Genomic DNA, 15,978 nt, shown 5'->3' with positions numbered 1-15,978 from the left:
CGCTTTAAGGTAAGAAAATAGGGAGTTCCCGTTATGGCTCAGCAGAAATGAATCTGACTTGTATCCATGAGGATGCAGCTTCGATCCCTACCTCACTCAGTGGGTTAAGGATCCAGTGTTGCCATGAGCTGTGGTGTAGGTTGCGGACGTGGCTCAGATCTGGCATAGCTGTGACAGCGGCATAGGCCAGCCGCTACAGCTCCAATTCGACCCCTAGCCTAGGAACTTCCATGTGCCTCTGGTGCAGCCCTAAAAAGCATCAAGAAAGAAAGAAAACATAAATGTATTTCCCCTATAGCTACCTTTTCTCACTGTTGCCAGAGGGGGGACCCCTTCCAGGGCCCAAGAATGGACTCTTGTCTAAGACTTGGAAATGAATTGCCCAAAGGGACACACGTGCCAACAAAGCAAAAGACTTTATTGGGAAGGGGTGCCGTGGTGGGCAGAGAGCAGCAGGATAAGGGAACCCGGAACTGCTTTGCCATGTGGCTCAAAGTCTCTGGTTGTGTGGGAGTGGGGTTAGTTTCCAGGCTGAACTGTCCATCGTCTTGCTCAGCCATACTTGGCCTGGCCCAGGGTCCTTCCTGGAGATGCACGTGCATCTCTCGGCCAAGATGGATTCCAGCACCAAGGATTCTGGGACGTTGGTCATCTCCTTCCCTCTACTGGCCCCTCCCAAGTCCTCCCAGTTAGTCTTCGGGGCAGCACCTTGCTCCTTATCTGGGCCTCTTATTTTGAGACTAGTCACTACTAAGTGACTATCATGGTGCCTGGCCAAGGTGGGTGGTTCCAGTCAATGATACCCTAACATCACTACAGCATTAGTAATGGAACAAACGAGTCTTCTAAGTGTAGAGATAGATCACCATGGATATGGATACCTGGGTTTAACATGGTTAAAAGAACTCATATACATGTGCCCCAATGTTCATTGCAGCACTATTTACAATAGCCAAGATATGGAAGCAACCTAAATGCCCATGACAGAGGAATGGATGGAGATGATGTGGTACATATATACAATGGAATATCACTCAGCCATAAAAAAGAATGAAATAATGGCATTGCCAGCAGCATAGCTGTACCTAGAAATTATCATACGAAGTGAAATTAGACAGTGAGAGACAAATATCATATGATATTTGTATGTAGGATCTAAAAAAAAAAAGGGATACAAATGAATTTATTTGCAGAACAGAAACAGACACAGACTTTAAGAAACTTATGATTACCGAAGGGGACAGGTGTGTGTCAGGGGGTAGCAGGGAGGGGGGGATTTTGGATAAAAATGCTCTAAAATTACTTCGTGATGATGGTTGTGAAACTGACAGCACTAACGGCCTGAACATAGCCAGAACACAGACTGGGACTTGAACCCACATGCCAGGACTTGAACCCAGCCAAACTCAGATTGGGGCTTAAACCCAGTTTTATTTATTTTTTTGTCTCTTTCTAGGGCCGCTCCGGAGGCACACAGAGGTTCCCAGGCCAGGGGTCTAATGGGAGCTGCAGCTGCTGGCCAACACCAGAGCCACAGCAACGCGGGATCCCAGCTGCGTCTGCAACCTACACCACAGCTCACGGCAATGCCGGATCCTTAACCCATTGAGCGAGGCCAGGGATCGAACACATATCCTCATGGATCCTAGTCCGGTTTGTTAACTGCTGAGCCACGATGGGGACTCCTTGACTTTCTTAATCAATGGAAATTGGTAAGAGGCCAGACAGGCGAATTCAGGCAAGGCGTTATCAGGGCCCCTTCTGCAGCAGGGGATGCGGTAACAACAGGTTCCCTTGCTTGCTCCCACTCTTGCAGCTCAGGCAGGGGCGGGCCGCTGGTTCCCTCCGCGGAGCGAGTAGGGGCGGGTCCAGGGGGTCGGGCAGAGGGGTGGTTTAGGTGGTCTACCCACCCCTTTGGTGGTGATGTGTGCCAGGGGTCATGCCTAGTACCCTGCTTTTGCTCTCTGCTCTTCAGAAGGGGCGGTTGGGTTTTTTAGGTTTTTTTTTGTATCTTCTTGCCTATAATTTGCCCCAACTGCGCATGTCCACGGTTATTTTTAGTCCCTTATTGTTTCTTTGTATTTTGTTGCTGGAGATGTTTGTCCAAGTGCAAACACTGCAGCCACTGCAGCAAAGGGTCCCAGGTCCCAGCCTGTCTCTCTCTCTCACTTTACATCTTACATCACGTCTTCCATTCCCCTGTGTCATCGCAGGTGGTTTGTGCAAGTGGTTTATTGACACCAGCTTGGAACCAAGTCTGCACAAGACGGGGTATTCCCTTGGGGCTTGCCATCCTGGGACGCAGAGGAAATCACAGCGCCGGGGGGCTGGAGGATCTTCAGACTTACTTTCCAACTTCTGTTTGTCGCCGGGACACAGGTGCAGAGCCCTGGGGCAGAAGCGGTCCTGCCTCTTTCCAGGGAGAAGAGACTTTGCTAAAAGGAGTTGGGGGATGGATATTAGAGTGTCTTTGCCAGTCCACAAAAATAATGAGTGTGTGTGCACGCTCGCGTGCGTGCGTGCGTGCGGGGGTGTATGTGTACATGACATATGTCTATCAGCTTAAGGCTGCGGGTTCCTCCTCTGCTCAGGCAGACTTAGGGCTTTGCAAATGCGTCTAACATGTTCCTTTTGATTTTTATCTTCCTGCTCCTGCAGCTTCCTCCCTTTGTGTGCAGTTTGGCTGATGCCACCTGCTGTTTGAGAATGAAACCCAGCATCTACAAGGATGGAGATGCGGTTATTGGTGGCTTTTTCCCCCTTTACACATTTTTCCTGGACAGAGGGAACCAGAGGCCCTGCAAGGATGTCATTTTCCAGCAGTAAGCACTTTTTTGTTTCTTTATTCTCTGCTTGATTGTTAGGCTGACCAATGCCTCTAGGACCTGTGGGTGGCTGAATGGGCCAAGGCTCTCTGCATCACCTATTCTGTCCTTCCTCCTCAATCTCCCACCTCCCCCGAACTGGCCATAGTTTATTTCATCTCATCCACTTGACTTTGTTATTTCTTTCAGAGGGGGGAAGAGAGTTTTTAAAGTTTCTAGGTTTTTTCTGTTAGTTCTCCCTTTGCAGGGCTGGAAGCTTAGTGAGACATATGCTCCCCCCTCCCTGCCTCCTTCCCCTCTGGGGTGCCCCAGCTCTGACCAGAGTGAGGTCCCTTAGAAACACAATCCAGGAGTTCTCATCGTGGTTCAGTAAGTTATAAACCCTATTCATATCCATAAGGATGTGGGTTCGATCCCTGGCCTCACTCAATGGGGTAAAGGATCCAGCATTGCTGTGAGCTGTGGTGTGGGTCACAGATGCAGCTTGGATCCCGTGTTGCTGTGGCTACAGCTCTGATCGACCCCTAGCTCGGGAACCTCTCTATGCCACAGATATGCCCCTAGAAAAAAAGAGAAAGAGACACAACCCATTGGCATGAGTTCAGTGCGAAGTGGCTACAGCCAGTGTCCCTTCCTCAAAGTCAAAGGCCTGCCAATGTCTCTGTTGTCATGTGTATAATTCCTACTAGCCCTACAGAGAGGCTGCCACTTATATACAATCCACCTGCGCAGACAACTTCTCCCTGCAGACATGGGGTTACTCTTTGAAATATCATGATGTCATGATTTCATAGGAGGGTATTGCATGCCTCCTGGAGCTGCAGGCCAGGCCAGAAGTAAGAGGTGGGTAGTATTGACTAAAAAAAAAAAAAAAAAATACGCAATCTGAAAGTTGAGAGTTACGTTTTATTGGGGCAAAATTAGGACTTCAGCACTTGCGACAGTATCTCAGGTAGCCCTGAGAGAGGAGCTAGGATACATAGAGGAGTTTTTGCAGCAAAGGCCAGGGAGCAGGAACAAAACAGGCCTAGGCTCACTGAAATCACTCCATCGATATCCACCTCCACTGTCAGGGCCGGTATCCCGAGTTTCCACAGCCAGCAGGACTCACTGGCTCTCACCCTTGGAGGTGGCTCCATTCACAGATGACCGTGACATTCTTTATCCTTAACTACTGACGGGGCTGAAATCCCACCCAAGAAGGAAAAGGGGGACTTATTGGGATATGATACAGGTGAGGGGGAGGTGCATGCAGCGCACATACATTTTACACCAGTTTGTTGCTGATCACCTGACGGTGCAAGGAGCAGACATCGATCGGCCTGAAGGATTTTAATGTTTTTCTACATGTGAAGAAATGCAAGAATCGGGCACATAACATCTTCTCAAAATACCTAACTCTCTGAAGACCTGTTCTTCCAGTTTTCCCAGAGCACAGAGTGCCTCGCTCCGGCTGTTCACCCTGAGCTCTGCTTCCAGGGGTGTTGCGGGATGGCAGCTACAGTGGCTCATAGCTGAATCCATGTAGAGGCTGATGGTAGGTGCCAAACTTCAGGTCACAGGACTCTGGAATATTTCGTCCTTTCCCATCTGATTCTGATTCACACCGGTTTTTGTACCGCCTCTGCTCTTGCATCTCGTCAACGTCCGTTCTGCCCCTGCTCCGGGAGAGACAGCAGTGAGTACTGGCTTGGAGCGAGAGCTTAATTCTCTGCTCAGAAATCGAACCTGGGCAGCCTGGATGAGAACCACGAGCCCTAGCCTCTATCTAGACCAGCTAGAGGCTCAAAGCAGAATTGCCCTGATTCTTGGCCTCACTAAAAGCAAGAATGTTGCACGGAGGCAAAGACTCTAAAAGCAGGTGCAAAGTTTCTTATTAGAGACACAGCACAGTGTGGGAGAGCACACAGAGAGAAGTAGTCTATTTATCTAAGGCAGAAGCAAAGCCACCACCAATAATTTTCCTTATTAAACTTTTCCCCAGCAAGTTGGTATATACATCTTTTCGGCATTCTATTTTAGAATATTTTTAATTAGAAAAATCAGAAGAGCCCAGAATCTGAAGTCTTGCCTCATTGTCTCTTCAATGTAAGTGAAAAATTCGACATTTCCTTCTTTTCTTTCTCTCCAGATCCAGTTTACCTTGGTACATGAATCAAGCTCTTTTTTTTCCATATAGTTTTAAATTTTGTGTGCCTCCTTTGAGGTAGTTTGTATTTTGCAATTAAAAAAAAAAAACCACATGAGTACAAAGTATTTCTTTCTTTATCTATGTATGTATTTATACCTTTCAGAATTAGGGTTTCAAGGTTTTTTTGTTGTTGTTGCACCCACAGCATGTGGAAGTTCCTGGGCCAGTGTGATTGAACACGTGCCACAGCAGTGACAACAGGTCCTTAACCACTAGGCCACCAGAGAACTATCATTAGATTTTTTTTCATCGAAGTACAGTTATTATACAGTATTATATAAGTTAAGGTGTACAGCATAGTGAGTCACAGTGTTTAAAGGTTACTCCCCATTTACAGTTATTATAAAATATTGGCTCTAGTCCCCATGCTGCACAATACATCCTTGAGCCTATCTTGCACCCAGTATTTTGTACCTCCCCTCCCCCACCTCTCTTGCCCCTCCCCCCAACTGGTAACCACTAGTTTGTTCTCTACGTCTGTGCCTCTGCTCCTTTTTCGTTACACTCACAAGTTTGTTGTATTTTTAAGATTCCACATATAAGTGATATCATACAGTAATTGTCTTCCTCTGATTTATTTCACTTAGATTAAGACCTTCCAAGACCTTCCATGTTGCTGCAAATGGCAAAATTTCATACTTTTTATGGCTGAGTAATATTCCATTATATATATATATATATATCCATTATATATGTATCCTATATCTATTTATCCATTATATATATCACATATATACCATATCATATATATATATATATATCACATATATGTATCTTTTTTATTCATTCATCTGTTAATGGACACTTACAGTGCCTCATATCTTGGCAACTGTGAATAGTGCTGCTGTGAACATTGGAGTGAATGTATCTGTTTGAATCAGTGTTTTCATTTCTTTTGGATATATACCCAGGAGTGGAATTGCTGGGTCATATGATAGTTCTCTTTTTAGTTTTTGTTTTGTGTTTTTTTTTTGTTTGTTTTTTGTTTTTGTCTTTTGCCTTTTCTAGGGCTGCTCCCTCGGCACATGGAGGTTCCCAGGCTAGGGGTCTAATTGGAGCTGTAGCTGCTAGCCTACGCCAGAGCCACAGCAATGTGGAATCCAAGCCGTGTCTGCAACCTACACCACAGCTCATGGCAGCGCCGGATCCTTAACCCACTGAGCGAGGCCAGGGATCGAACCTGCAACCTCATGGTTCCTAGTCAGATTCATTTCCGCTGTACCATGACGGGAACTCCTGCTTTAAATCTTTGAGTCTGTTTTTTGTAATTCCTTTGTATCATTTTTTATTAGATTCCACGCATTAGTGATCTCACATGATATTTGTCTTTCTCTGACTTACTTCACTTAGTATGATAATCTCTAAGTCCATCCATGTTGCTGCAAATGACATTATTTCATTCTTTTTTATGGCTGAGTAACATTCTTTGTACATATGTACCACATCTTCTTTTTTTTTTTATTTTTTTTATTTTCCCACTGTACAGCAAAGGGGTCAGGTTATCCTTACATGTATACATTACAATTACATTTTTCCCCACCCTTTCTTCTGTTGCAACATGAGTATCTAGACATAGTTCTCAATGCTATTCAGCAGGATCTCCTTGTAAATCTATTCTAAGTTGTGTCTGATAAGCCCAAGCTCCCAATCCCTCCCACTCCCTCCCCCTCCCATCAGGCAGCCACAAGTCTCTTCTCCAAGTCCATGATTTTCTTTTCTGAGGAGATGTTCATTTGTGCTGGATATTAGATTCCAGTTATAAGTGATATCATAGGGTATTTGTCTTTGTCTTTCTGGCTCATTTCACTCAGGATGAGATTCTCTGGTTCCATCCATGTTGCTGCAAATGGCATGATGTCATTCTTTTTTATGGCTGAGTAGTATTCCATTGTGTATATATACCACCTCTTCCGAATCCAATCCTCTGTCGATGGACATTTGGATTGTTTCCAGGTCCTGGCTATTGTGAATAGTGCTGCAATGAACATGCGGGTGCATGTGTCTCTTTTAAGTAGAGTTTTGTCCGGATAGATGCCCAAGAGTGGGATTGCGGGGTCATATGGAAGTTCTATGTATAGATTTCTAAGGTATCTCCAAACTGTTCTCCATAGTGGCTGTACCAGTTTACTTTCCCACCAGCAGTGCAGGAGGGTCCCCTTTTCTCCACAGCCCCTCCAGCACTTGTTATTTGTGGATTTATTAATGATGGCCATTCTGACTGGTGTGAGGTGGTATCTCATGGTAGTTTTGATTTGCATTTCTCTAATAATCAGCGATGTTGAGCATTTTTTCATGTGTTTGCTGGCCATCTGTATATCTTCTTTGGAGAAATGTCTATTCGGGTCTTTTGCCCATTTTTCCATTGATTGATTGGTTTTTTTGCTGTTGGGTTGTATAAGTTGCTTATATATCCTAGAGATTAAGCCCTTGTCAGTTGCATCATTTGAAACTATTTTCTCCCATTCTGTAAGTTGTCTTTTTGTTTTCTTTTTGGTTTCCTTTGCTGTGCAAAAGCTTTTCAGTTTGATGAGGTCCCATGGGTTTATTTTTGCTCTAATTTCTATTGCTTTGGGAGACTGACCTGAGAAAATATTCATAATGTTGATGTCAGAGAGTGTTTTGCCTGTGTTTTCTTCTAGGAGTTTGATGGTGTCCTGTCGTATATTTAAGTCTTTCAGCCATTGGGAGTTTATTTTTGTGCATGGTGTGAGGGTGTGTTCTAGTTTCATTGCTTTGCATGCAGCTGTCCAGGTTTCCCAGCAATGCTTGCTGAATAGACTTTCTTTTTCCCATTTGATGTTCTTGCCTCCCTTGTCAAAGATTAATTGACCATAGGTGTCAGGGTTTATTTCCGGATTCTCTATTCTGTTCCATTGGTCTGTCTGTCTGTTTTGGTACCAGTACCACACTGTTTTGATGACTGTGCCTTTGTAGTATTGCTTGAAGTCTGGGAGAGTTATGCCTCCTGCTTGGTTGTTGTTTCTCAGGATTGCTTTGGCGATTCTGGGTCTTTTGTGGTTCCATATAAATGTTTGGATTGTTTGTTCTAGTTCTGTGAAAAATGTCATGGGTAATTTGATAGGGATTGCATTGAATCTGTACATTGCTTTGGGTAGTATGGCCATTTTTACAATATTAATTTCTTCCAGTCCAGGTACTTGGAGTATCTTTCCATTTCTTTACATCTTCTTTGATTTCTTTGATTAAAGTTTTATAGTTCTCGGCATATAGGTCCTTTACCTCTTTGGTCAGGTGTATTCCGAGGTATTTGATTTTGTGAGGTACAACTTTAAAAGGTATCGTATTTTTGTATTCCTTTTCTAATGTTTCATTGCTGGTATACAGAAATGCAACTGACTTCTGAATGTTAATCTTATATCCTGCTACTTTGCTGAATTTATGAATCAGTTCAAGGAGTTTTGGGGTTGAGTCCTTAGGGTTTTCTAGGTATAGTATCATGTCATCTGCATACAGTGACAGTTTGATCTCTTCTCTTCCTATATGGATGCCTTTGATTTCTTTTGTTTGTCTAATTGCTGTGGCCAGGACTTCCAAAACGATGTTGAAGAAAGAGCAGTGGTGAGAGTGGGCATCCCTGTCTTGTTCCAGATTTGAGTGAGAAGGCTTTCAGTTTTTCCCCATTGAGGATTATATTTGCTGTGGGTTTATCATAAATGGCTTTGGTTATATTCAGGGATGTTCCCTCTATACCCACTTTGGCGAGGGTCTTGATCATGAATGGATGTTGAACTTTGTCAAATGCTTTTTCTGCATCTATTGAGATGATCATATGTTTTTTGACTTCTTTTTTTGTTAATGTGGTTATGATGCTGATTGATTTGCGTATGTTGAACCATCCTTGTGAACCTGGGATGAACCCAACCTGGTCATGGTGTATAATCTTTTTGGTATGTTGTTGGATTCGGTTGGCTAAGATTTTGTTGAGCATTTTTGCATCTATATTCATCAATGATATTGGGCGATAGTTTTCTTTTTTGGTGGTATCTCTGCCTGGTTTTGGAATGAGGGTGATGGTGGCATCATAGAATGTCTTTGGGAGTATTCCTTCTTCTTCAACCTACCACATCTTCTTTAGCCAACCTTCTGTTGATGGACATTTAAGTTGCTTCCATGTCTTGGTTATTGTAAATAGTGCTGCGATGAAGATGGGGGTGCATGTTATCTTTTTGCATTATGGTTTTGTCTAGATATATGCTCAGGAGCATATATCTTTATGACTTAGATCTTGATATGTCCCCCTTTCCGCTTTAGGGCAGTATTTTGGAGCTCTCTGGATTACTGCCCCCTGGGCTATAGTTAGTGGACAAAACAAAAGATGTCCTGGTCCTCGGGGACAACCACCACTCCCAAAGGTGGGCCGCTGATCCCCACGGGAACTCGGGAAAGAAGCAGAGAAGACTGACCCAGAGCTGAGGTGCATCTCCAAGGAGTGACTCCCGTAAGCCCAGACCTTTAAATCTTCCCATAGAAACTGGTTTTCTGTCAATCGTTCGTGCCTATAACCTTCCCTTTGTTGCAAAATTCATAAATCCTAGCACCCCCACTCAACTGCTCGGAGCGGTTTCTCAGGGCTACCTGAGATGCTATCTCCTGGGCTTAAGTCCTAATTTCACCCCAAAGAAGATTTAACTCTCAGCTTTTCAGGTGGTATTTTTTTTAGTCGACAGGGGCTATGCTCAATATCCTGTCATAACCTACATGGGGAAAGAATCTGAAGAAGAACGGATATATGTCAAGGTGTAACTAATCCGCTTGGCTGTACACCTGAAACTAACCCAATGTTGCAAATCAACTATACTCCCATATTTTTTTTCTTTAAAGAAGGAGATGCTAGTGGCAAAAAGGAAAATGAGCAGTGGGGAAATATCAGTGTTTAGTGTTGCAAAGGATGGCAACATCCTGCCTGCCAGGTGTTTTCAATAGGAAGCATCCAGACTTGGGGAAGCTCTTAAATGACACCAGGAAAATAACTAGTTCTTTAAGTGCTTCTGGTTCTGAACGTGAGGGAGGACACTCTACATAAATGGCCTCGTTTAATTCTGCAACCCCTTTAGGGATTAATAACATCATGTTGCAGGTTGATGATCTGGGAAAAGGCAGAGTGAATGGATGGGGAAATTAATGCCATAGGCACTGATCGTCTTACTCTGTTTGTCGCTGGGCATTTTTCTCTTGCAACTCATTGGTAGATCAGAAGCATTATGGTATCTCAAAGTCCCATCTACTTTTCATTTGTGTTGGCCTCACTGGATTCTTTTTTTCTTTTTTTTTTTTTTTTTTTTTTTTGTCTTTTCTAGGGCTGCTTCCCGTGACATATGGAGGTTGCCAGGCTAGGGGTCGAATCGGAGCTGTAGCCACCGACCTACACCAAAGCCACAGCAGTGTGGGATCCGAGCCGCGTCTGTGACCTACAACACAGCTCATGGCAACACCGGATCCTTAACCCACTGAGCGAGGCCAGGGATCAAACCCGCAACTTCCTGGTTCCTAGTCGGATTCGTTAACCACTGTGCCACGATGGGAACTAACTCCGCCTCACTGTATTCTTGCCATGAGGTTGCCCTATGAATGCATTGGCTGCAGAAGATCAGGTCCTTACCCCAAAGCAGGCTTTTCATCTTGAGTGCACTTCCCGACACGGTGATAATGTAGCTCTGTTAGCTGCACCCCTTTCTCAGGAATGTCCAATTTCACAATCCTGCTGGTGAGCCAGGGAGTCTGGCTGAAGAAAGAAAATCAGATGCAGAGCATGCCATTCTCAACTTCTGGAATTTCCGGGAAGGTCTGGGATTGAAAATCAAAGTAGGAGAGTATTCCCCACATGCTCCGTGTGGCCAGGAATTATCTTTATCCGAGGAGATGCTAGAGTGGGCTGCAGGAATCACTGAGGTGGGTAGGACCCAATCACAATGCTTTACGCTATATGCAAATGACCAAGTTCTTGGAGTTCCTGCTGTGGCACAGTGGGTTTGGTGCAGTGGGTTAAGAATCCGGCTACAGTGCCTCAGGCTGCTATGGAGGCATGGGTTTGATCCCCATCCTGGGAACTTCCATATCCTATGGATTCAGCCTTAACAAAATAAATGAAACAAAACCCCCACAAAATCTTGCTGTGGGTGGTTTGCCTCCTTTCAGAGCATGGTAGAAGGTTACATATGGGCATTTAACAACTTGCTTCTAACTTAAGAATCTAATGAAAAATGACACAAGGAGTTCCCGCTGTGGTGCAGCAGGATTGGTGGCATCACTGCAACGCTGGTGTGCAGGTTTGATCCCTGGCCCAGCACAGTGGATTAAGGATCCAGTGCTGCCAGAGCAATGGTGTAGGTCGAAGCTTCGGCTTGGATCTGATCCCTGGACTGGGAATTCCATATGCCCAGGGACGGGGGGAGGAAAAAGACATGAAAAAACCTTATTTATAAAACAAAAACAAACTGAGAGATTTCAAAACCAATCTTATGGCTACCATAGGTGAAACTGTTTCAGGGGGATAGTTGTGAGGGTTGGAATGAAATAAACACACTATTGTGTGAAAAAGATGATTAATGAGAACCTACCGGATAGCACAGGAAGATCTACTCAATAGTTTGTAATAAACTATATGGGAAAAAAAGAATGGATATATTTATATGCATGGTTGATTCACTTTGCTCTGCTCCCCTGAAACTAATACAACATTGTAAGTCAACTATACTTCACTACAATTCAATTTAAAAAAAGGGAAATTTTCTGGTTTACCAATTGTCCAATGGATGGAAACAGAACATATTTATTCAACCAATGTGTGTGTACATATATGTACATATATATACATGTATATTCATATTTCATATGTATATGAATGACTGGGTCACTGCTGTGCAGCAGAGTGTATGTATGTATATTACACACATGTATGTATATAATCATATAAATATGAATGACTGGGTCACTGCTGTGCTGTAGAAATTGGCACAACAGGAGTTCCCGTCGTGGCGCAGTGGTTAATGTATCCGACTAGGAACCATGAGGTTGCGGGTTCGGTCCCTGCTCTTGCTCAGTGGGTTGACGATCCGGCGTTGCCGTGAGCTGTGGTGTAGGTTGCAGACGCGGCTCGGATCCTGCGTTGCTGTGGCTCTGGCATAGGCCAGCGGCTTCAGCTCCGATTGGACCCCTAGCTTGAGAATCTCCATATGCCACAGAAGCGGCCCAAAGAAATAGCAAAAAGACAAAAAAAAAAAAAAAAAAAGAAAAGAAAAAGAAATTGGCACAACATTGTAAATCAACCATACTTTTATTAAAAATGCAAAAATAAAATAAATATGAAATCTGTGTATCATCCAATACTCTGAAACACCCTAGTTATTGCAGAATTAAAGTCACAGATGGTACCAACAAGTATCCCATTTTCTCCAGACTCCCTGCACCGTATGCAGCGAGAGCTGTGGTCCTGGATTCAGGAAAAGCCTTCTGGAGGGAAAGTCTATCTGTTGCTTCAGCTGCACTCCCTGCCCAGAGAATGAGATTTCCAGTGAGACAGGTGAGTGTACGCCTTGCAGGCGATTCTCCATCACTCTTTCATAGCTGCCATTCACCAACGGAAATGGGGAGGTTCTGGATGAGAACTTCAGAGTCAAAATTCTTTCTTTCTTCATTTAGGAATTTAATTCATTTAATCATTATAAGCAGTATTATTTCCACCTGAAATGACACACTCGATCTCTCTGCCCTGAACTAGCTTACTTGACTCCTTGTTTGAGACCCATGGCTGGCACGATCCATGTCGAGAGACCTTTTTTTAAAAAAGCATTTGATTGAAGTCTAGGTAGTTTAAAATGTTGCGGTAGTTTCTGCTGTATAGCAAAGTGATTCAGTTATATATATACATATATGTGTGTATATATATACACATTCTTCTTCATATTCTTTTCCATGATGGTTTATCGCAGATGTTGAATAAAATTCCCCGTGTTCTACAGTAGGACTTTGTTATTTATCTATTCTTTATATCATAGTTTGCATTGGCTAATCCCAAATTTCCAGTCCATCTGTCCTCACCCTCTCCTCGACAGCCACAAGTCTTTTCTCCATGTCTCTGCGTCCGTTTCTGTTTTGTAAGTAAGTTCATTTGTGTCATATTTTACTTTCCACATATAAGTGATAACATACGGTATTTGTCTTTTTCTGACGATTCATTTAGTGTGATGATCTCTAGGTCTATCTGTGTTGCTGCAGATGGCATTATTTCATTCCTTTTGATGGCTGAGTAATATTCCATTGCATGTGCATATATATATATATTTATATATATATATATATTTATATATATAAACATCTCCTTTCTCCATTCATCTGTTGGTGGACATTTAGGTTGTTTCCATATTTTGGCTATCGTGGATAGTGCTGCTATGAATATTGGGGTGCGTGTGTCTTTTCTAACTATAGTTTGGACTGGATATATGCTCCGGAGTGGGATTGCTGGATGACATGGTAAATAACTCTAGTTTTAGTTTTTTGAAGAACCTCCATACTATTTAAGGAAGCCCTTCTTGACCACTCCACAATAACCTAACTCATCTCTGTTGCAGCATTTCACACAATATGAGAAGTACTTATTTTTCATCTTCTTTAAAACTACACTCGGATCACAGTGAGGCAATGGATCTAAATATGTTTGTGCTTTCAGTGTCTATGATTGTTCCTGACAAACAGCAGGAGTCCAGAAAGGTTGTGTTTGATGTTAGAAGTGGGTATTTTTGCAGTGCCCAACATGCTTGTTGTTCAGCATCTTCTTAGTGAGTGAGTCTTGGTCTTGATGTCCTCAAGTTCACAGATGAACAGGGGTGATGATGTATAATAATGGTATTCCAGGTGGTGACATAGAACTGCAGTAAAGGTATTCGGAGATCAGCGGGGTAAAATAAGGGATAGTGTCTACACTTCAGGGAAAGGAGATGTCACAGAATTCTTTGTAGGGGCAATACCATGGTATCATATGAGACTAACAAAAAGAGTAATGAATACTTGGTGAACTACTGAATTGGCAGAAAGGGGCAAAGTAGGGGGTTCAAGTTGTGGCTCATTGGATTAAGAACCTGACACAGTCTCTGTGAGGATATGGGTTTGATCCCTGGCCTCACTCTGTGGATTAAGGATCTGGCATTGCCATGAGCTGTGGGGTAGGTTGCAGATGCAGCTCTGATTCAACCCCTAGCCTGGGAACTTACATATGCTATAAAACATTTTTTTAATGTGTTTCAATAGTCTGAAAAAAAAGGTCAGTATTTATTGGAAATCATTATCTACAGAGGATTCTTTTTTTTTTTTTTTCTTTTCACATCTGCACTTGCGGCTTATGGAAGTTCTCAGGCTAGTGGTTGAGTTGGAGCTGTAGCTGCCGCCTACACCACAGCCACAGCAATGACAGATCTGAGCCGCATCTGTGACCTATGCTGCAGCTTGCAGCCAGATACTTAACCCACTAATCGAGGCCAGGGTGGAACCCACATCCTCAAGGAGACTACATCAGGTCCCTAACCCACTGGGCCACAACAGGAGCTCCTGCAGAGGATCTTATATTTGGTGTTTAGATCGACAGAGAAGGAAATTAGGCTAACCTTGTCCAGTGCCCACCATTGGGGACCAGTGAATAAAAGAAAATGACTGAACCTGGGCTGATGACAATTTGCCTTTCTCCCCAGAGGCGGATCGGGGTTTGAAGTGTTCAGAGCATCAGTATGCCAACAGAAAGCGAGATTGCTGCCTTCAAAAAGTTGTAACCTTTCTAGCATACGGGGACCCCCTGGGGATGTCTCTGACCTGCTCAGCTCTGTGCCTGTCTGCTCTCACAGCTGCGGTGCTGGGGATCTTTGTCAAGCACAGGGACACAGCCATTGTCAAGGGTAACAATCGAACTCTCAGCTGTGTCCTCCTCCTCTCCCTCACCTTCTGTTTTCTCTGTTCTTTACTCTTCACCGGCCGTCCCAACACAGCCACCTGCATTCTTCAACAAAGGGCACTTGGAGTGGTTTTCACTGTGGCTATTTCCACTGTCTTGGCCAAAACCATCACTGTGGTTGTAGTCTTCAAGGTCACTGCTCCAGACGAAAGGATGCGGCAGTGGTTGTTGTCAGGGGCACCTAACTTCGTCATTCCCATCTGCTCCTTTATCCAGCTGAATCTTTGCGGAGTCTGGCTGGGAACCTCCCCTCCCTTCATTGACACAGATACACACTCAACATGGCCACATCATCATCGTGTGCACCAAGGGCTCCATCACTGCCTTCTACTGTGTCCTGGGGTGCCTGGGCTCCTTGGCCCTGGGGAGGTTCTCCTTGGCTTTCCTGGCCAGGAACCTGCCTGACATCTTCAATGAAGCCAAGTTCCTGACCTTCAGCATGCTGGTGTTCTGCACTGTCTGGGTCACTTTCCTCCCCGTCTACCACAGCACCAAGGGCAAGGTCATGGTGGCATGGAGATCTTCTCCATCTTGGCCTCCAGTGCTGGGCTGCTGGGCTGCTGGGCTGCAGCTTTGCCCCAAAGTGCTACATTATTCTCCTAAGTCCTGATAAGAACACTCTGCGTAGGTTAAGGGATCAAACACATTCTGGGAGCCAGAAGTCTTCTTAAGCTTTCACTCATGTGTTTCCTAAAATGAATAGAGTAAGAAGACAAAGCTGTAGAATTCTTACCATCAGAGAGATTACAGGTGTGATCTATTTTCTTCAATGAATAAACAACTCTCACTTGTTTCTTTACAAAGTTGTGGGGGGCACTGTACCCCTCAGCCATCCTACTTTTCAACCTTGCACTTCACTTTGGGTTCTTCTCACTAAATCTACTAATTAATTTTCATGTTCTTTCTTTTCTTTTTTGGGGGGGCCACACCACAGCATATGGAGGTCCCCAGGCTAGGGGTCGAATCGGAGCTGTAGCTGCTGGCCTATGCCACAGCGTGAGCAA

The 15,978-nt window shown here is 44.1% G+C and overlaps 1 protein-coding gene across 1 annotated transcript; it reads left to right on the top strand.

Annotated features, from left to right (window-relative positions):
• LOC110259659 (vomeronasal type-2 receptor 116-like) lies at window positions 591-15,645 on the top strand. Its single transcript, XM_021085142.1, is given in 9 exon segments — window positions 591-743; window positions 2,659-2,822; window positions 4,381-4,503; window positions 10,716-10,926; window positions 12,433-12,556; window positions 14,718-15,246; window positions 15,248-15,483; window positions 15,486-15,527; window positions 15,530-15,645. Coding segments are annotated over 9 exon segments (1,698 nt in total).

The sequence above is a fragment of the Sus scrofa genome, chromosome 2 (genome assembly GCF_000003025.6).
Source record: "Sus scrofa isolate TJ Tabasco breed Duroc chromosome 2, Sscrofa11.1, whole genome shotgun sequence".
NCBI lineage: Eukaryota > Metazoa > Chordata > Mammalia > Artiodactyla > Suidae > Sus > Sus scrofa.
This window is presented reverse-complemented; position numbering and strand designations above follow the sequence as displayed.